Source organism: Capra hircus, chromosome 5 (genome assembly GCF_001704415.2).
Source record: "Capra hircus breed San Clemente chromosome 5, ASM170441v1, whole genome shotgun sequence".
Classification (NCBI taxonomy): domain Eukaryota; kingdom Metazoa; phylum Chordata; class Mammalia; order Artiodactyla; family Bovidae; genus Capra; species Capra hircus.
The window spans coordinates 118,150,512-118,169,711 of record NC_030812.1 but is presented as its reverse complement, the minus strand read 5'-3'; the positions used below and the strand labels follow the sequence as shown (position 1 = coordinate 118,169,711).

At 66.1% G+C, this 19,200-nt stretch overlaps 1 protein-coding gene across 2 annotated transcripts in view; it reads left to right on the top strand.

The window, feature by feature from the left end:
• The window catches only part of BRD1 (bromodomain containing 1), a 31,081-nt gene continuing 14,894 nt past the window's right edge, over window positions 3,014–19,200 (top strand). For both annotated transcript variants that reach the window (XM_018048925.1, XM_018048924.1), the window contains exons 1-3: window positions 3,014–4,046; window positions 14,170–14,326; window positions 18,621–18,752. In XM_018048925.1, coding sequence (XP_017904414.1) covers window positions 3,157–4,046; window positions 14,170–14,326; window positions 18,621–18,752 — 1,179 coding nt within the window. In that variant the 5' untranslated portion in view covers window positions 3,014–3,156. The remainder of the gene's footprint in view (window positions 4,047–14,169; window positions 14,327–18,620; window positions 18,753–19,200) is intronic.

Genomic DNA, 19,200 nt, shown 5'->3' with positions numbered 1-19,200 from the left:
CCGGGCCGCCGCGCCGCCGGCCTCTCCGTGGTGGGGCCGGCCGCCGCTGTTTGGGCGCCGCGGCGCCGCCTTGTCCGCGGCGGCGGGGCCGGGGCGGCCGCGGTGTGGGGGCGGCGGGCGGCGGCGCGGCGGGCGGCGCCGGCCTGGCGCGGCGGGGCGGGGCGCGGGCGGCCGGAGAGGCGCGCGCGGCGGGGCCCGGCCCGAGGCCGTCGGAGCCCCGGGAGGCCGGGGCGGGGAGGCCGGGGCGGCTTGGGCGCTCGCCGGGGGGGGCGCAGGCCGGCGGGCGGGCGGCTGCCGGGGGGCGGGCCGGCGGTTGCGCGGCCGGGGGGCCGGCGGGGGGCGGCCTGGCGCCGGCGGGCGGCCTGGGGCCGGTCTGGGCTGCTGACCGGGGGGCGGGCGGGCCGGGTTGGCGACTGACGCGCGGCGCGGGGGGGGCGGCCCGGGTCGCGTCGGGCGGCTGCGGGCCTGGTCGGGGCCGGGGGGCCGGGCGGCGGCGGGCGGCTCGGGCTCGCCGGGAAGCGGGCGGGGCGGGCGGAGCGCTGGCCGGGAGGGGCGGCGGGCTGTGGCAGGTCCGAGGCCGCCTGCCCGCCGCGCTCCCGCCGGCGCGGGTGGGGGCGGCCCGGGGTCTCGCGGCTTCCCGCGGCCGGCGTTTGCCGGGTCGCGTTTGTACGGCCAGCTTGGGCTTGATTGGCGCCGGCGGCCCTTCCTGTTCCGGGCGCGCGCGACCGCCGGGCGCCGCCCCTCCGCGCGCCCGCGGCGGGCGGCCTCCGGCCCCGGGAGTGCCCTGGTTGTTTTCCGGGGCACGCGCTGCTCGGCGGGCCCCGCTGGAGGCGCCCCACCGCCCGAGGGGTCGCGGGGGCGGCGCTGCTGCCGCCCCTGCGCGGGGTGTTGTGGCTTTCCGCGGCGCCAGGCGGGCCGCCGGTGTTGGCCAGCTGCCCGGTCTTGGGTTGCCGGCGTTCCTCTCTTGTGGCCCGGGCTTTTCAGGGGCGCTTTATCCGGGGTCTGGAGGTCTGTGTGTGGCCTCCACGTGGGCCCCTTTGTCCTGCCACGGCCGGCTCCAGTGGACGGGTTGGGGTTTGGGCCTGGGGTGTGGGGAATGGTGGCCTGGTGGGCTGGTCTGCCAGGTGACCAGCGCCTTCTTGTCACTGTTCCCTTTGCGCTTTCGTTGCCAGGCTGCCATGCCCGTGTGCTTGTCCTTCTTATCTGCCGTGGCGCTCACCGTCCTCGGTCCACTTCAGGAGGCTGTGGGTTTTGCGGCCCGTCTGGTTGTGGCTTGTTGGTCCTGTGCTCTGGGGGATCCTGTTTGCCTTTCCTCTCCTGGTCCCCAGCTGTGGCTTCTGCCCCCCCGCGGCCCGCCTGGGCTGCACGCTGTGCCCTGGCTGCCCGGGGGCCCTCCCTGCGGCTGGGGTGTGGCCACGCGGGGGCCTTGCTCCTCTCCCCCAGGGGCTGGCGGGCCGCGGCCCAGTGGGGGGCAGCTTGGCTGCACTGCACCCCAGGGTGCGGGCTGTGGCCCCTGGGGTGTGGGCTGCGGTGGGTTGGGTTGGTTTGCCCCCGGGCTCTCCGGCTCCCTTTGTGGGCTTCTTGTCGTTCCGCCCTTTCTGTTTTACAAAAGAGAGGCCCCCGTCGGCCCTGTCTGCGAAGCCTCTCTCGGGTCTGCTGGCGTTAGTCCTTTCACGGTGTGCCTGCCGGCCGGCCCTCCTGGCGGGGCCTTTTTCCTGGCCGCTACCCCGGGCCTTGTCCACGGCGGGGGGCCTTGGCTCGGGCCCACCGGCCCAGCGTGTGCGCGTCTCATCGGCCTCACCTTGCTTCCTGATCCGTTGGTTGGTGGTTGGCGTGGGCGCGGGCCGCATGTCTCGTCCGCTGGTGATCCCTGCTTGGCGGGTGCTGGCCGACCGCGTCCGGGTGCGTCCGGGAGGGCCTGGGAGTGGCCTTGCCGGTGGCCGCTGGCGCGATGTCTGCGGCGTCTGCCGTCATCCCCGGCCCCAAGGCTAGTCGGCCCGCAGCGCCGTGCTGCGCCCGCAGGGGGGAGGGGCACTCTGTGGATGGCGGGGGTCTCTGGGTTGCCTCGCTGTGGCCCGGCATGTGGCCCGCATGCGGTCCGCCGCCGCGAAGCCGAGTAGCTGGGGGCCAAGGCGCGAGTGGCTGGCCTGTGGTGGCCACTTCTGCGGGCCCTGCAGGGCTGGGTGGGGTCCCTCTGGGGTGAGCCGCCTGCGCCAGCCGTATGGGGCTGCCCTCATGGGTCCTGGCGGGCGGCCTGGTGGCGCTGTGCCTCAGGCGGCTGCGTGCGGGTGTGTTCGTGGCGGTGGCGGCTGCGGGCTCTCCTGCGCAGCCGCGGGGGTCAGGCAGTGGCCCGGACGCTGCGGGTGCGGCTCTGTGCTGTGCTGTCTTGGGCTCGGCCTGTGCCCCGCCTCGCGGGGGTGTGGATCCAGCGCCACCGTGGCTGTGGGCGTCGCTTCTGGGGGCCTTGTCCCCGTGTGTGCCTCTGGGGGCCCTCCTGCCTGCCTGCCTTCTGCTCTGGTCCTGGGGGCCCTTGGGGGGCAGTGGCCTGGTGGCAGTGGCTGGTGCGGTTGTTGGGTGCCTTCGTGGTCCAGTGGTGTTTTGGGAGCCTCGGGCAGGTTCACGCGTGGGTTGTGTTTGGTTTAGTGCCAGTTGGTTGGCTCTTCGCACTGATGCTGGGTGGTTTTCGCCTCTCCTGTCTTCTGCGCTGGCGCTCACCGTGTTGTCTGTCTGTTTCGGGGTCAGTGCCTGGGAGGGGCCGCGGTCTCGCGCTGCAGCGGAGGCCCCTTCCTCCCCCGGCAGGCCCCCCCCCCCGCCAGCTGACCTCGCTCCGCCGCGGGCTGTGGAGATCGGTCGGGGGCGCCTGCCGGTCAGCTCTTCGCCGGCCCTGGGCTCTCCTGGGTGACCTCACCCGCCCGGACTGGCGAGTGGCCGCACGGCGCCGGCGCGGCCGCCCGTGTGCTTGGCGGCTGGCGGCCGCACGCGGGTCACGCGCAGACGGCGCCCGCAGCCCAGCGCCCCCGGTGCGCCCGCCTCCAGCCGCGCCTCCCTGGCCCCAGTGCGGGTGGTGGGTCGCACGCCCCCCGTCGCGCCGCGGCGGCCCCCCCGTGTCCTCAGTTCGTGGGAGTCGGCCGGGGCTGGACCGGGTGGAGTACGACCATGGACGGGGGGACTCGCCTGGCTGGGTCGTCCACAGAGCGCAGGGGCGACTGCGTGCCGGCCGTGTCGCAGAGCGTGTTCGAGTTCCTCATGGACCGCTTCGAGAAGGCCTCGCACTGCGAGAAGCAGAAGCAGGGGCAGCAGCAGTGCCTGATCGACGAGGACGCGGTGTGCTGCGTCTGCATGGACGGCGAGTGCCAGGACAGCAACGCGATCCTCTTCTGCGACATGTGCAACCTGGCGGTGCACCAGGAGTGCTACGGCGTGCCCTACATCCCCGAGGGCCAGTGGCTCTGCCGCCACTGCCTGCAGTCCCGCGCCCGGCCGGCCGACTGCGTGCTCTGCCCCAACAAGGGCGGCGCCTTCAAGAAGACGGACGACGACCGCTGGGGCCACGTGGTGTGCGCCCTGTGGATCCCCGAGGTGGGCTTCGCCAACACCGTCTTCATCGAGCCCATCGACGGCGTGCGGAACATCCCCCCCGCGCGCTGGAAGCTGACCTGCTACCTCTGCAAGCAGAAGGGCGTGGGCGCCTGCATCCAGTGCCACAAAGCCAACTGCTACACCGCCTTCCACGTGACGTGCGCCCAGCGGGCCGGCCTCTACATGAAGATGGAGCCCGTGAAGGAGCTGGCCGGCGGCGCCGCCACCTTCTCCGTCAGGAAGACCGCTTACTGTGACGTCCACACGCCCCCCGGCTGCACCCGCAGGCCTCTGAACATTTACGGGGACGTGGAGATGAAAAACGGTGTCTGTCGGAAGGAGAGTTCGGTCAAAGCGGTCAGGTCCACGTCCAAGGTCAGGAAGAAAGCCAAGAAGGCCAAGAAGACGGCCCGGGAGCCCTGCACGGCCCTGCCGCCCGTGTGTGCGCCCTACATCCCCCCACAGAGGTGAGCGCTGCAAGGGGGCGCAGGGTCTGTGCGGGCCCGCCACGTGCCGTCTGCCCGGCCCTGACGGCCCCTCTGACGGGGGGCCTTGTTCCCGCTGCCCTTGGCGGGAGCGTGGCTGTTGTCAGAGACTCAGGTCTGAGGCCGGGCCGTGTGTGTGTGTCTGGTCTCCTTGAGGCCCGGGGCCGAGCTCGCCCGGCCGCAGCCCTGCCTCGGGTGCCCAGGGGTCGCTGCCCTCTCTGCCTTCCTCGCTGTGCTCACGGTAGCGTTTGGGGATCTTGTGTGGACTGAAAAAACGCACGCATCTATTTATCTGGCTGCCTCGGGTCTTAACCGCAGTGCATAGGATCCTCTGTGCTGTGTGGCCCCGAGCACGCGGGCTCCGTTGCCCTGCAGCGTGTAGGGGCCCAGGTCCCCAGCCAGCGACTGAACCCATGTTCCTTGCACGGGGAGGCGGACTCCCGCCCGCTGGATCACCAGGGAGTCCCCTGGTGGGATGTTTGATTTGCTGAACTTAGGCAGTGTGGCCGGGTGAGGCAGACACGGTGGAGACGAGAGTGGGGCTGACGGGGACCCTGGCGGGAGACTGCCTGCCTTCCTGTCGGGGCATGGGCTGTCTGGTTTCCCAGCCGTTTCTCTCAGATGAGCGTCGCCTGGTCAGCGTGGGATTCTCTTTCTCGAGTGGTCCTGGTGGTGGGTCAGGATCCTGCCGGCCACCCCCATCTCTAGACTTGCCCCCTTCTGCTTGTCTCTCTGGCTACTGACTTGTTTTTATTTCATTGGATTTAAAAATGCTCTTGTTGGGAACACCAGGTAAGTGGCTTGGGGAATTTCTCAGCAGACCTGTGAGCACTGTGGTTTGGGAAAGCCTTAAACACAGGCTCCAGTGTTGAGGGCCCGGGGCCCTGGGACCTCCCATCAGCGGCAGAGGCAGGGAGAGCGGTTCAGGGGGCTGCGGCAGGGCGGCCCATGTGGTGGGCGCAGCCAGGGACGTCCTGCCTTGTGCTAGAGGAGCAGGCACTTCCTGGGTGTTTGTTATGAGTTAGAAGTGTCCAAGGGGAGAGAAGTACGTAGACAGTAGAGTCAGTAAATTCAGACAGTGAATAGAAAGCACTTATCATTCCTCTTATCTGGAGAAGACTTCTGGTAAAACCAAGTGTCTCTTTGCAAATAAGTCGGTCTGACTTTTTAAGACAGTTTCACTTGCATTTGGAGAAGGAAATGGCAACCCACTCCAGTACCCTTACGTGGAAAATCCCGTGGATGGAGGAGCTTGGCATGCAAGAGTCCACGGGGCCGCAGAAAGTTGGACGCGACTGAGCGAATGCGCTTTGACTCCACTTGCACTTCTGCCTGAGGGTTGGAAAGCATAGGGTTTATGTCAAGGGGTTTTGTTTAAGACCCCAGAGTCTTCAGGTTTACTAAAATCAAAGCAGATAAAAGTTGCGACTTTATAAATCGAGAAGCCAGGAGTCCAAGGTGCTGCCCTCTCTCCAGTCCCATGTGGTGCCCACTGCCCATCCGTCTTCCAGAGGGGCAGGTGTGCGGCTGGGAAGCATGGGCTCCTGGGGTCGGAGGTGCCGCCTCATGGGGGCCAAGCGGAGGAGCGACCGGCCCTTGCCCTGCCCTCCCTGGCTCAGAGTGGAGGTCAGCGATGCACCTGGGCGAGTGTGCATGGCTGTGGGCCTTGCCGTAGTTGTCGCCCAGAGTCTGCAGAGACCCTGACGTCAGACCAGCATGTAGGGTGTTGGGGCGGCTGGGAGGCCCAAGCTCACGACCACTGCTCTCTTCATGAGGCTGTGGTCCGCGGTATGGCCTTAGGATCCAGGCCCCAGAGGGGGTCACTGGAGGCGAAACCCCGCGCTCTCCACAGCCACAGGACAGAGCTGCCGCCAGGACGGCTCAGGCGCCGGCTGCGGAGGTCTCAGAAGAGGAGGCCCCTCACTCGGCTGAAGGGAGGGTTGGCTGAGAAGGCTGGGGGAGGTGGCGGGGACTGTGAGTGCCTCGTAGTTTGCGTGGTTTAAAAAGTTGCTTGCAAGTGAAAAAGATAGTTCAGACACACTGATTCTGAGACCGTCCTCTGCTCTCAGCAAGAGGCAGGCTGTCGACTTAGTTTTTCTCATCTTGCAGCATGTTCGCACTACAAAGGTCACTTTCTTGGTGTCTAGTAACAGACCCCAGGGCAGAGGTGTGGGTGCCCTGAGCGAGTGCTCCCCCTGTCCCAGGGCCCCGGGCCCGCGGTTAGGCCGGCTGGCTGTGTGGCTCAGCCCTGCAGCTGCTCCGGGCGCGGCCAGGCGCGGCACTGGCTCTTTGGGGAGCGCCGAGCGCGGCCCTGGCTGGGGCCCTCCTGGCCTCCCGGGCCTGCTGCTGTGAGGGCCCAGCCTGCAGCGAGCTCGGGAGCTGTGCCCGTCTGCCTGCCTGCCCCCTCTCCCCTGTTCTTCAGTTAGAGGGACTTTCTCCCTGACGTAGAAGCGGCACGTTTGAAGTTGGGGAAGACCTGAGAGGTCAGATCGGAAGGAGAGCGTGCGGTCGCTCACCCTCTCTGCCGCCTGAGCCGGTGCCGCCCGTCTGGTGAAGGGGCCCTTGTCATCGGGTGGTGCTGTCCTCCTCGGAGCCTCTGCTTCCTCACCCGCTTTCTCTGCTTTGTGCGTGAGGGCAGAGGGCGGGAGAGGCAGCCGCAGGAGGACTGTCACAGGCCCGGAGAAGGGGCGTGTGGAGTTGGAGCCTCTGGGTCTCTGGGGCCATTGGGTGAGTGAAGCTCCTGCAGAGCTGCAGGTCCTCTGCACTCTGGGTGCTGTGGGTGCTGCTCTGGGCATGCGGAGGGGCCGCGGCAGGCCCACGTGGCCGCCCGGACGGTTCACGCGCTGCTGCTCGCTGTGGATGCTGCCTCACGAGCCCTGACGGGGCCCTCGCCAGGGTGGGGGCTCGGCGTCTCATCCCTAGAGGACGCGACTGAAACCCCAGGGGGGCCGGCTGGACGGCGGGGGCTCAGGGGTTGCTGGGCTCATGTGCTTAATGCTTGTTGAATGTAGCAGCGAGGAGTCTGGGCCTGAGTCTTGTTTGCCCTCTTTTCTGACAGCTAGTTCTATCACGATCTCTAAAGTTCTGACGGGCTGTGCCCTGGGGAGACGGGGGAGCTTCGTGGCCCCGCAGGTGGGAGCACGGCTCTGGGTGCCCTGTGTGTGTGGGTGCCGCCAGGCAGCCCCTAGCCGGGTCCTTGGGGAGGGGCTGTTGACAGAGCCCAGGTCGGGAGTGCGGGCTGGACCGTGGCCGTGGTGCGGGGAGCCAGCTGCGAGTCTGCCCCTGCCCCATTGGGCGAGCGCACAGCTGGGGGACCGCGCCATGTGGGTGCCATGTGTCTGTGCTGACCTTCCCGTGACTTCGCTGGTTTCCCTGTACTTGAATTTGGGGTGGGGGTGTGGGGGCTGGCGGCCAGCTCCAGGCTCTGCCCCTGAGGGCCTTTGGGGGTGGGGTGGGCCCTGGGCACACGCCAGCCTGTGGGCACTGAGAGTCAGTGAAGCCCAGTGTGGGGAGCCTGGCGCTTCATGGTGGCTGTGCCGCGTCTTGGGCATTTCTGAGCGCCTCTCTCGGGCTCCCGTGTGTCTGGGGCTGAAGCCAGCGCCGAGCGGGGTGCGTCCCGTCTCCCTCAGGCGTGTGGACCCCTGGCGGGCCAGGCATCCTGGGGGCGCAGAGTGGGCCCGGCCCCTAGGGTGTCTGCTGAGGACTGGGGTCTGGCAGTGCCTGCTCAGGTCCCCGTGTCTGCTTCTGCAGAGGGGGGCAGACACACGTGGACGCTTTGCTTCGCCCTGCGCTTGGGGCCGCTGCCAGGAGTGGGCCGTGGGACGGGCCCAGTGCCCGTGGGGACTGGCCTCGGCATCCTGGCCCGCCTTGCCCTTTTATTAGTTTCAAGTGTTTGTTCTGAAATAACTTCGGGTTTATAAACAGTGGCAGAGGTAGGGGGAGAGAAATCTCCCCGTCACCCCCCTTAGCCAGAGGCCCCTCTCGCTAAAGGCTCACCCGTGTGCTGTCCTGAGGGCGGACCCCGTGCCCCTGTGCACCTCCCAGGCGGGGGCCAGCCTCCCCGGGCGCCTCCTTGCCTGCGGCTGGGAGCCCCGCTTGGCCTCCTCGGGTCAGGGTCGCCCGTAGACTGCCTGTGCCTCCCTGTGAGGACTGAAGCGCGTGCCCACCCCGAGGCGTTCTCAGCGCCACGGAGGGAGGTGCAGTTTCAGAGGGTCTGCCCAGCAGGCCTGGGTGCTGAGGCGGGCATCTGCGGGCGTCAGCGTTGCTGGGGTTTCTCAGGAGAGGGGTCTCTGACCAGCTGGCTGTCACTCGCCTGCTCGGGCTCTGAGGGGCGGCGCCCGGTGCAGGCAGCTGCCTGGCTGGGGGTGGGGGGGGTCCCGCCGGGAGGCACGCACAGGCCCCCGGGGCTCCCGGCCGTGATCTGTGCAGTCGGGCAGGGGGCGCCCCAGGAACCAGCAAGGCCCAGAACTGCGCCCCTCCAGAGGCTGACTCTGGGCTTTTGGGGGCTGGCGGGGGGGCTTCTCTCATGTCCCCTGACCTCCGTCTCAGCTGTTCTGAAAGGGCAGGGACTGTCGTGGAGTTACAGCCGGCTGGGAAGGGAAGGTGGCCCCGCTCCCTGAGACGCCGGTGGGGCGGCCCGGGCCCTGCTCCCCCGTCTGTGGGTGTGAGGAGGGATGGGGTTTTTAAAAAACCAAGTAATGAATCTGGCTGCGCGGGCTTTGCAGTTGCGGCATCTGGGCTCGTGGTTGTGGCCTGAGGGGTCCCTGACCTTGGCCCCTGCGTGTGGAGTCTCAGCCACAGGACCGCCGGGAAGTCCCAGGGGATGGTTTTTAATGCTGTTTTCTCCCTGCTTTTCATGACTTTAATATAGAAAGTTTAACAGAAAGACACTGACAGGGATTTATCAAATGCAGCAAAAAACGTCGGCTGACACTCGTTCCTGAGAGCCCTCAGGCCCGTCAGCCTGGCCGTGGTGACACAGGCTGCTTGCCGCGCATGCGGCTGGGTCCGTCCCAGGCCTGCTTTCCCGTCCTTCGTGCCGGGGTGGCTGCTCTCCTGCTGTGGGCGTGGGCAGGCCTTGAGTGCAGCCTGTGGCCGCAGGCCTGGCCCTGGTCGGCAGGGTCGGTCTCCATGCCCTGGGGTCCCGGGCCTCCCCCTGGTTCCCCGGGCCTCCCCCTGGTTCCCTGGGGCCCTGGTCTGGCCTGTGGGTGGCTGGCCATTTGCTGTGCTCATTGCACGTCTTCCCTGCGGCGTCCCTGCTCTTCACGTCTTTAGAAGCCCTTGTCAAAGCTGGACGTTTGTGAGGCCGGAAGCGCCACCCCCGCACCCCAGCTTCGGGAGCGCTGGGCCAGCCCCCTCACCCGCCTCGTCCTTTGGGTCACTTGGAAGCACACCCCAGTCCCGTGACTTCCCCCGGGGCCTTGGCAGCGCAGCTAACAGCTCGCTTCAGAGCCCGGCCTTGCCCTGCGGCCCTGGAGTGGGTGTGTCTGGACGGCGTGTGTCTGTCTGCTCTGAAGACGCGGCGTCTGACCCTGTGGTCCTCAGCCCACACACCTGGCTTTCCTGCTGGCAGGCAGGGCCGTCACTGACTGTTCCTGCACCCCTCACCCGGAGACCGCTCTGTGGACCCCCCGTCGCCGAGATGTCCGTCTCCTCCTGGAAGTCCGGCTCCACGCCAGCCTTCACCCTGGCCTGGGCAAGGCCCACCTTTTGCTCACTATCACCTCTCCAGTGTTTGTTGAAAGTTCACGGTTTTCTCCATAAAAATGTCCATGGAAAACTTAGTATTAGAAATAGTGCTCTCTCAAGTCGGCACGTTTGGGTGTTCGTGTAGACCCAGGGTTTTTACGTTGGTGCCGCGCGTGGCAGGTTCCCTGAGGTTCTCTGTGGACGTCACGTGTGGAGTGACGGTTTGGGTGGACGTTCCCTCCTTGGGCTTCCTGTGTTTTTCCGCTGGCCCGAGTGGGTTTGGCGGGCGGGAGCGCGCAGCCCCGCCTCGGCCCCTTCACAGGGATCGCCTCCTGCTTTCAGTGCGTGTTTTTGCTCTATTTTATGGCTTGTATTTGTCACGTCTCACTTGAGTGCTCATTCCCTGAGGGCCTCGAGGTTTTCTTCTGAAAGCTTTGCAGCTGTCTCTCCACCCCTGCCCCCTGCCCCGCGGCCTTGGCACTGACGGGACCTCTGGGGCGCAGACTGCTGGCCTCCCTGGTCAGGATGGCCCCGAGGCGAGGCTTCGCAGCCATGCCGTCCCTCACGCGCCGGTGTCCGAGCAGCCATTTGCCCACTTCGTCCACGGAGCACCTCCTCCCCCAGAGACCCACAGCCACCCAGCCCCGGGGGCGTCTGTGCGGCCAGCCTGCACGCTGTGCCTGCCTGCCTCCTATGCGCCCCCGGTCGTCTGTCAGGTTCTTGGACTTTCGAGTCGGTTTGGAGGTGGCCTGCGTGCCCCTTTCTGCCCTCCTCACTGGCATCGTCATGGGGCGCCTCCACCTGGCCTTCCTCTCACTCGAGCGTGTCTTGTGGCCATCTCCCTTCGTGGTTGGTGTACCCACCTGTGTGGTGAGCGCAGCCCTGGCGGGGGTCCTGGGGGGGCTGCTCTCGAGGGGCACCTCCCAGTGAGCCAGGAGTGAGTTACAGGGCGCAAGGGCCCGTTTCTTGTTTTTTGTCGGGGGGGTCGCAGTCTGGTCTCCGGGTGTGAGTGGTACTTCCGGGACTTCGATCTCTAGACCACTGGCCTCCTGCGTCTGGCCATGGACCCCGGGCCCTGGGATGTGTCTGTGCGTGTGGCGTCTGGCCTGGCCCCACTCTCCCGCCTGGTCGGGACTCACCCAGAGGACTGGATGCGTGTCCTCGCCTCGCCATAGTCAGCGCAGGGCTGGGTTGGCTTGATTTCCTTTTCTGATGGTGAACCTCCTCTGAGAAATGGGTTCCTTTTATTTCTTTTGGGGGTGGTAAGGAAACTTTTTAACGGCTCGTTCAGTTTCTGGGGTGATGGTTAAAGGAGTGTACTTAAGCTTTTTTCTTTTTTGTAATTCAGATTTGGCCAGGTACATTTTTCTACAGGCTTGTTTGGCATCTCAGTCTTCATGACACGCTTTTCTCTTTTTTAAATTGAGGTTTGGTTGATTGTTTAGAAAGTGTTAGTTTCTGCTTCATTGGAAGGACTCATGTTGAAACTCCAATACTTTCGCCACCTGATGCGAAGAGCTGACTCTTGGAAAAGACCCTGATGCTGTGAAAGATTGAGGGCAGGAGGAGAAGGGGGCGACAGAGGACGAGATGGTTGGACGGCATCACCGCCTCAGTGGACGTGAGTTTGAGCAAACGCCGGGAGGCAGTGAAGGACAGGGAAGCCTGGCGTGCTACAGCCAGCCCATGGGGTTGCAGAGAGTTGGACGTGACTTAGCGGCAGAAGAGCGGCACGTTTCTGACGTGCTGCAGAGTGAGAGGCGTGCAGCCGCACGGCTGGTCGCGCACTCTCCCCCGTCACGGCTTATCGTGGGCGCCGAGTGTGACTCCCTGTGCTGCACAGCAGCCGCTCGCTGTTTGTCTGCTTCACACCCAGCCCTCTGCACGCCAACCCCAAACTCCTAGCTCATCTCTCCCCACCCCTGCCCCCTCTGGTCACTCCAAGTCTGGTCCCTGAGCCAAGCCTGCGCGTCTCTCTCTGTTTTGTGGATGAGTTGGTCTGTGTCGTTCAGACTGCCCACGAGTGACGCAGTGTTCATCTTTGATTCAGCTCGCTCAGCGCGGCAGCCTCCAGGCCCGGCTGTGCTGTCGCCGTGCCGCCATTTCCTTCTTCTGATGGCTGCGTAGTATTCCCTCCCTCCCTCCCTCCCTCCCTCCCTCACACGCAACGCACACGTGCACACGCACCCCCCCCCCCCTTCGCTGTTGCTACTGCGTCATCCTTTTCCTTTCTCGTGGCTGAGCAGCGCTGCCTCTCACGCAGCCCCCGTCCTCTCTGCCGTTCCCGTCGGCGGGCTTTAGGTTGTCTCTGTGTGTCTCGGCTGTTGGGAATGGTGCCGCTTTAAAGGCACAAGGCTCACTGTTCGTTGCTCTCTGCTCCCGTTTGCCTCTTCGCAGCGAGCGCGTTTCCGAGCTTTTCCCGTGCGCTCTTGTGCGCTGCCTCGCGCCCTTCCTGGCGGCTCAGCCAGCGCCGCACGCCGAGTCCACCTTTTACCGGCGCCGCCCTTCACTGTTGCCGGAGCTGCGCGTGTGTGAGAGCACATGTCTGCGTGTGCTCCGTGTGTTAAGCTGCCTGCTCTTTGCTGGCCCTGAGTCAGGTGGCAGTCGCGGGGTGAGGGCAGACCTCAGCAGAAGGGCGCCTGCTAGGTGCCCAGGACAGACACAGCCCCTCTGCAGAGGGGGGTCTGGGGTCCCCAGCGCCTTCCGCTGGAGCCAGCACCGTGTGACTGGGCGGGCCTGTGGACGTGCTGGGTGGGGCTCGCTGTGTGCCCGGGCTGCGTGCCTGGGTGGAGCTGCCCCTCGCTGGGTTCCTCGGCTGCCAGAAGAGGCCCTGGGCAGGGCTACCCTGAGCGGCACGTAGCCTTCGGCCCCGAGGCTCGAGCTGTAGCACCTGCCTTAATGAGAAGGAGCATTGTGGGTTTGGACACAGCGGAGCCGAGGATGTCAGTACAGTTCCGTATGATTTAGGAATCACACTGCTTGGAAGATGTCCTTTTAAAATTCCTTAATTTCCGCCCTGAAATGTTGATGTCCGGTGTACCGAAAGGAAGCCTCCTGTCCCATTGGGGTTTGGTCCTCAGCCTGCATTTGTTGTCTTCGGGAGGCGTGGTTCCCAGGAGGGGCGAAGGCAGGGGCCAGAAGCCGGCCTGGAGGGCGTGAAGCCCTTTGTGTCCCCTTGTGTGTTCTTAAAATCTGTCGAGTTTTACAGTCTCTGAAACGATGGTCTTGCCACGAGGCCTGGGGACGCTTGTGCGCACTTTTGTGACGCACTGACCCTGCCCTCAGCAGCTTCTGCCTCCAGTCGTCCCATTGCTTTTTGTCTTGTGGGCTCTGGGGCCCCTTGAGAGGGGCCATCCTGCAGGTCTGCTCCCACCTGGGGGAGGCTGGTGTGAGCCTGCGCAGCTCGGGGCGGGGGACACCCGGGGTCCCTGGACACGTGACCTGAGGGCTCGGGGCAGGGGACACCTGGAGTCCTTGGACGCGTGACCTGAGGTCTCGGAGCAGGGGACACCCAGGGTCCCTGGACGTGTGAACTGAGGGCTCGGAGCGGGGGACACCCAGGGTCCCTGGACACATGAGCTGAGGGCTTGGAGCAGGGGACACCTGGGGTCCCTGGACGCGTGAGCTGAGGGCTTGGGATGGCGGGCGGGCGACACCTGGGGGGTCGCCCTGGGACGCGTGAGCTGAGGGCTCAGAGCAGGTGACACCTGGGGTCCCTGGACGTGTGAGCTGAGGGCTTGGAGCGGGCGACACCTGGGGTCCCTGGACACATGAGCTGAGGGCTTGGAGCGGGGGACACCTGGGGTCCCTGGACGCGTGAGCTGAGGGCTTGGAGCGGGCGACACCTGGGGTCCCTGGACGCGTGAGCTGAGGGCTCAGAGCAGGTGACACCTGGGGTCCCTGGACGCGTGAGCTGAGGGCTTGGAGCGGGCGACACCTGGGGTCCCTGGACACATGAGCTGAGGGCTTGGAGCGGGGGACACCTGGGGTCCCTGGACGCGTGAGCTGAGGGCTTGGAGCGGGCGACACCTGGGGTCCCTGGACGCGTGAGCTGAGGGCTCAGAGCAGGTGACACCTGGGGTCCCTGGACGCGTGAGCTGAGGGCTCAGAGCAGGTGACACCTGGGGTCCCTGGACGCGTGAGCTGAGGGCTTGGAGCGGGCGACACCTGGGGTCCCTGGACGCGTGAGCTGAGGGCTTGGAGCGGGCGACACCTGGGGTCCCTGGACTTGTGAGCTGAGTGGCGGTGGCGGGAATGCGGCCCGCAGGCAGGCGGAGCCGGGAGGCAGGTGGTGGTGGTGAGGGGGCGGGGTGTAGCCAGGGGGACGGATGTGGTTTCTTGACTTCATTTCTAGTTTCCGTGATAAAGTGTCCATGTCCTGCTTCATAGCTAAACCCTGAGCTTTTCCATGTTCTAGATTAAATAGGATTGCGAATCAGGTGGCCATTCAGCGGAAGAAGCAGTTTGTCGAGCGCGCCCACAGCTACTGGCTCCTCAAGAGGCTGTCCAGGAACGGAGCCCCGCTGCTGCGCAGACTCCAGTCCAGCCTGCAGTCCCACAGAAGCTCGCAGCAGGTACGTGGCCCGCCGGGGCGGCAGGCGGCGTTTGGCTGGGGCGGCAGGCGGAGCCTCCGTCTGAGGTGCCCCTCGGCCCTGCGGTGTGCTGTCCTTTGCTGGCCCTGCCCGCTGGGGGTGCACAGGGGAGCCTCTGCCAGCTTAGCAGGGGGTGGGTGTGCCGGGGCCTCAGGTCAGGGACCCATGCGCAGGAAGGGCAGCTGGGCGGGACGCGTGCCTTCCTCTCAGTAGCTGATGCAGGTTCACAGGCTGGCTGACGTTCAGAGTGCTTTTCTGAAAGGTGGGTTTAGGAAGGGAGAAGCCATCTGTGTGAGCTGTCACAGACAAACGGGGCTTGGCCGCTGCTGGAGCTGAGGGCGGGCTTCAGGGCTGAGTGGAGTCTGCTCTTCCCGTGGCCCGCGTGCAGCAGGGCCGCCTCTGCCGGTTCCCGTCGCCGTTTGTGGGCCACCCAGCCCGTTGTCCGGAAGGCTCCATGAGCCACGATGCCCAAGGGGTGCAGGGGACGCGGTGCCCCTGGGCTGGCAGGGGCTTCCCTGGCGTGGGGAGGCCCCTCCTGCGTTCTGGTCGGGGCAGGCCTGCCTGGATGGAGGCTCCGGTCCCCGGTCCCACGGCGGGCAATGGCGGCAGCCCATTCCGTCGCGTTGTCCTGAGAGCCGCTGCTTCCCCGCTCTGCGCCTTCTTCCCGCGGTTCCTGTGCGAGTCCGGGCTGTCTGCTGCCCGGCCTGGACGGAGCTCTGCCTCTTCGCCTCCTCAGGCTTGCGGTGCTGACGGCAGGTCATTCAGCATCGCGCACACGTGAATGTGCGTTTAAAAAGAGAAGCTTAGATGTCTGAAGCTTGGATATCTTTCTAATGCTTTTTGAAATCCAGAGGAGTGTGACGTTTCTGGGCGACTGTGGGGCGGGCCGTGCCCCTGACCCTCCTCTGTCTCCAGGGAAAGAGGCAGCACACGGCTGTGGGGCCGCTCCAGGGATGCCAGGCGGGTCAGGTCCCGCGCCCGGCGGTCCTGGTGCCTGCAGGCACAGCTGTGCAGGCTCACCAACCCTGCCCCGCTGGGGAGGCCGAGCCCCATACGCTAGGCCGGAGCCACCTCGGGCATGTACAGAGGGGCTGACGGGGCTGGGTGCTCGGCTCCCTGCCTTCTGCCCGCTCCGTGCAGCGTCAGGGCTGCTGGTGGCCGAGTCCAGTCTTGCTGCCCACCCTGGGGCGGGGATGCTCATCCTGAACCTTCCGCCCCTCCTGGGCCTTTCTTGGGGAGGCCCTGTACTCCCCCTCCTCCCCGCTGGATACGGGGTTCTGTCTCCCTCAGGGCTGTGTCAGGACCTGGGCCTGTGGGCTGCAGGGCTGGCTGTGGGCTGGGGGAGTGTCCGCGGGGCTGCAGGGCTGGAACCGTGGGGACTGAGGCTGGCTGGCTGGCTTAGTGCTGCCTCAGGAGCTCCAGGAAGGGGGGCAGGGCAGAGCCCGCAGGGCCTTTGGGTGCTCGGAGAGGGTGCAGGGCCTTGGGGGTAGCGAGTTAGGCAGAGGGTATCTCGAGATGGGAGCAGGGAGGCCAGCTGGGGGCCTTTGTCCTCAGCCTGGTGATGGCAGAGCAGTGGGAGGTGCAGAGTGCGGAGCTGGGAGTGTGTTCTGGGGCTGGGCTGGCGGGGGGAGTTGCGTGGGGAGCAAGACCTGGGCCGAGGTTGGGGTGCGTGAGGGGCCTGCCCGCACCTCCGGGGAGCACATGCTCCCACGGTCAGCCTGTGGGTTTGAGAGCAGTCGTGTTCTCCTCACGTCCTGCCACACATGAGGGAAATGTGTAATGACAGGAGAATTCACGCACAGGAAACGGAAGGGCCAGTTCTCTGGGCTGAAGGAATTGGGAGGAACCACAGAGATTCAGACGGAGGTGCAGCTGGGCTTGGCCAGGGGCCAGTCCTGACTTGGTGGCAGTGGGCTCAGCGGTGCAGCCCGTGTGGGCAGGGCCGCGGGTGGGGGTCTGCCTGCCCCCGCCAGCCCCATCGCAGGGTAGGTGGGAGGGCTGCACTACCTTTGCTTCCCACCCCGTCCTAGCGGAGGTTGGCTTTTGGGGGCAACCCGTTCATGTTCCACATGGACTGTTGAAGACTTGGTGTGATTCTGATGATTTTTGAAACTTTAAAAATGCTTGGTATTAGTGTTTAACCTGACGCACTAGTCTGTGTGTCTGGGCGTCTGCCCTGAGCTGGGCCCTGGGAGAGGCTAGGTGCAGCCCTTCTCTCTCGCGGCAGACCTTCCAGTCAGGGACGGACAGACAGACGGGATGAGCCGGGCTGGACGGGATGAGGCGCTTCGGTTGCTGGGTACTCCTGTCCCCTGCCTCCTCAGTGGTCTGGCCCGTCCGTGGTCTCTGCTGGGCCCGTGGAGCCCTGGCCTCTGTAGGTGCCCGTGGTGGTTCCGTCCTGCAGAGCAGGCTGGGGGCCTGCGGGCATGTGCTGGGCTGGGGGGGTGCGGCTCCTGTCCCACCCGCCCGCGAGTGCTCACGTCCGCCAGCTCCCCGACGCGCCCTGTGGTGGGAGGGCATCCCCTGTTCACTTTCCGGGGGCTTTCGGACAGCTGGTTGTCCTGCTGAGCTGGGGCAGGGCCTCTTGCTGTCTACACCACTGCTGCTGGCGGCTCGGCAGGGCGAGATGGCTGTTCCTCAGGGTCTCCCACCCTTGCTCGTGCCCTGGGAGTCGGCCTGATGTGCGGGGTCCTCACGCTGCAGAGCTGGCCTGCTCTGTCCCCAGCCGGGGTGCTGGTCTGACCCAGTTGGTGTTGACCTTGTGGGGTGGGGGGGTTCTGTCTGTCTCACTTCTAGGCACTGGGTGTGCTCCCCTCCTTCCACGGGTGAACAACGGCTGGGTTGCAGACAGTCTCCTTAGAGCTCTCTTGATAGCTGATTGAAACCAGAAATGACTGCAGGACTCCCCCAGTGTATGGAACCTTCCCGGATTGGTTTCACGTAGGAATTAGACTGCTCATGTAGAGTCAGAAAGGCAGGCCCTTCTGTACACAAGAGGCGTGGGGCTTGGCCAGGTCCTCCCCGCAGGTTCCTGCTTGGCGGGGGCACTGTGTCGGAGGAAGGGCCTGTGGTCCTGCAGCCAGCGGCAGGCACAGCAGGTGGGCACCAGCGGTTTCTGGGGACTTAACTGCTTTCCTGTGTCTCGTGGGCCACCAGGCTAAACGTCCTTCGAGCTGATATTTTCAGTGTCTGTTTCAAACTGACAGAAGAGATGATTTCAGATGCTCTCGGGAAATTTGGTTTTCTGAGCCCACTGTTTAATGTATTTACTGGCCTTGTTTATACAGCTGATGTTACTGTTAACTCCTGTTTGATGTCTGAGAATTTTAAATAACGTAAAAACAAGCCGGTGATTGGAATCCGGTAGAGCTGGAGGATGCCGGTGGAGGGGAGACTCAGGCCCGGCTCCTTCCCTGCGCCCGGCCTCCTGGGTGGGCCCCTCTGCTGCCTTCCCCAGTAGAGCGAGAGGGGCCTTGCAACTCTGGCCATGGGTTTTTTGCCTTCAGACCTTGAGGTCCTGGAACGCAGCGTCAGCCTTAGTCAGGGTCGATCCTCTCAGAGCAGAGTGCTCCTTGCTGCCAGGGTTCGGGGTTTGCACTGGGATAGGGGTTGGGGGCCGCGGATGCAGCCAGATGGCTGCCCTGTTACAGCTCGCTCTGGATGGAGGTGGGCCCCAAGGGGCAGAGGAGGCTGAGTGCGGAGCGTTCTGGAAAGCGGTGCCTGCGCTGCCGCAGCCGCAGCAGGCCCGTGGCGGTGGCGGTGGCGCGGCGCGGCGGCAGGGAAGGGGAGCCTCATGCGTGAGGTTGGACTCGGCTTCTGAGTGGCCTTGACCGAGAGGGCCCCAGACTCCCGACTCCCGACTGGAGCCTTAGTGGGGGTGTGGGAGGAGCTGGTGGGACAGCCTTCAGGTGCCCTGAGAGGCCCGCACGTGCAGCGGTGGGAGGGCAGGCCCCTGGGGCTGGGGGCGGGCAGCCCTGAGCCCCTCCAGGAGGCCCTGAGGACCCCAGGTCCTGGGCAGAGCTCGGGGAGGGACGGGAGTGAGGCCGGGGGTGCGGGCATTGGCGGGGGGGTGCCGGCGGAAGCGCTCTGCGCCCTGGCCCCGCGCTCTCCCTGCCTGGCCCCACCCCCGCCACAGCGCTGGCCTGGAGATGAACCAGCGCCGGGCGAGCTTGTCCCGGGAGGAGGCTTCCCGGGGAGGAGGCGAGGGGCTGAGCCGCGGAGCCTTACCCGTGTGTGTCTGTGTGGGGGACAAGGCCGACTCCATTCTTCTTCTCAGAGAGAGAACGATGAGGAGATTCAAGCTGCCAAAGAGAAGCTCAAGTACTGGCAGCGGCTTCGGCACGACTTGGAGCGCGCCCGCCTGCTCATCGAGCTTCTGCGCAAGCGCGAGAAGCTCAAGCGGGAGCAGGTGAGGCTGCGGGGGCGGGGCGTCCCGGGAAGGGGCGGGGCGTCCCGGGAAGGGGCGGGGCGTCCCGGGAAGGGGCGGGGCGTCCCGGGAAGGGGCGGGGCGTCCCGGGAAGGGGCGGGGCGTCCCGGGAAGGGGCGGGGCGTCCCGGGAAGGGGCGGGGCGTCCCGGGAAGGGGCGGGGCGTCCCGGGAAGGGGCGGGGCGTCCCGGGAAGGGGCGGGGCGTCCCGGGGAAGGGGCAGCTTGTGCTAGGCCCCGCAGTCCTTGCCCCGGCTTCCTCTGAGTGGTCCTCTCTGGTGAGGGGTGCTGGTGGCTTTAGGGGCTGACACCGATCTCTGCCGTGAAGTGGACTGGCTGGGGTGGGGTGTGGTGTCTAGCGGGTCCCAGGAGGTGTGAGCAGGAGGGGGATACTGTACGCTTGTGCCTTTAATGTGGACCTCCGCCGGCCCCT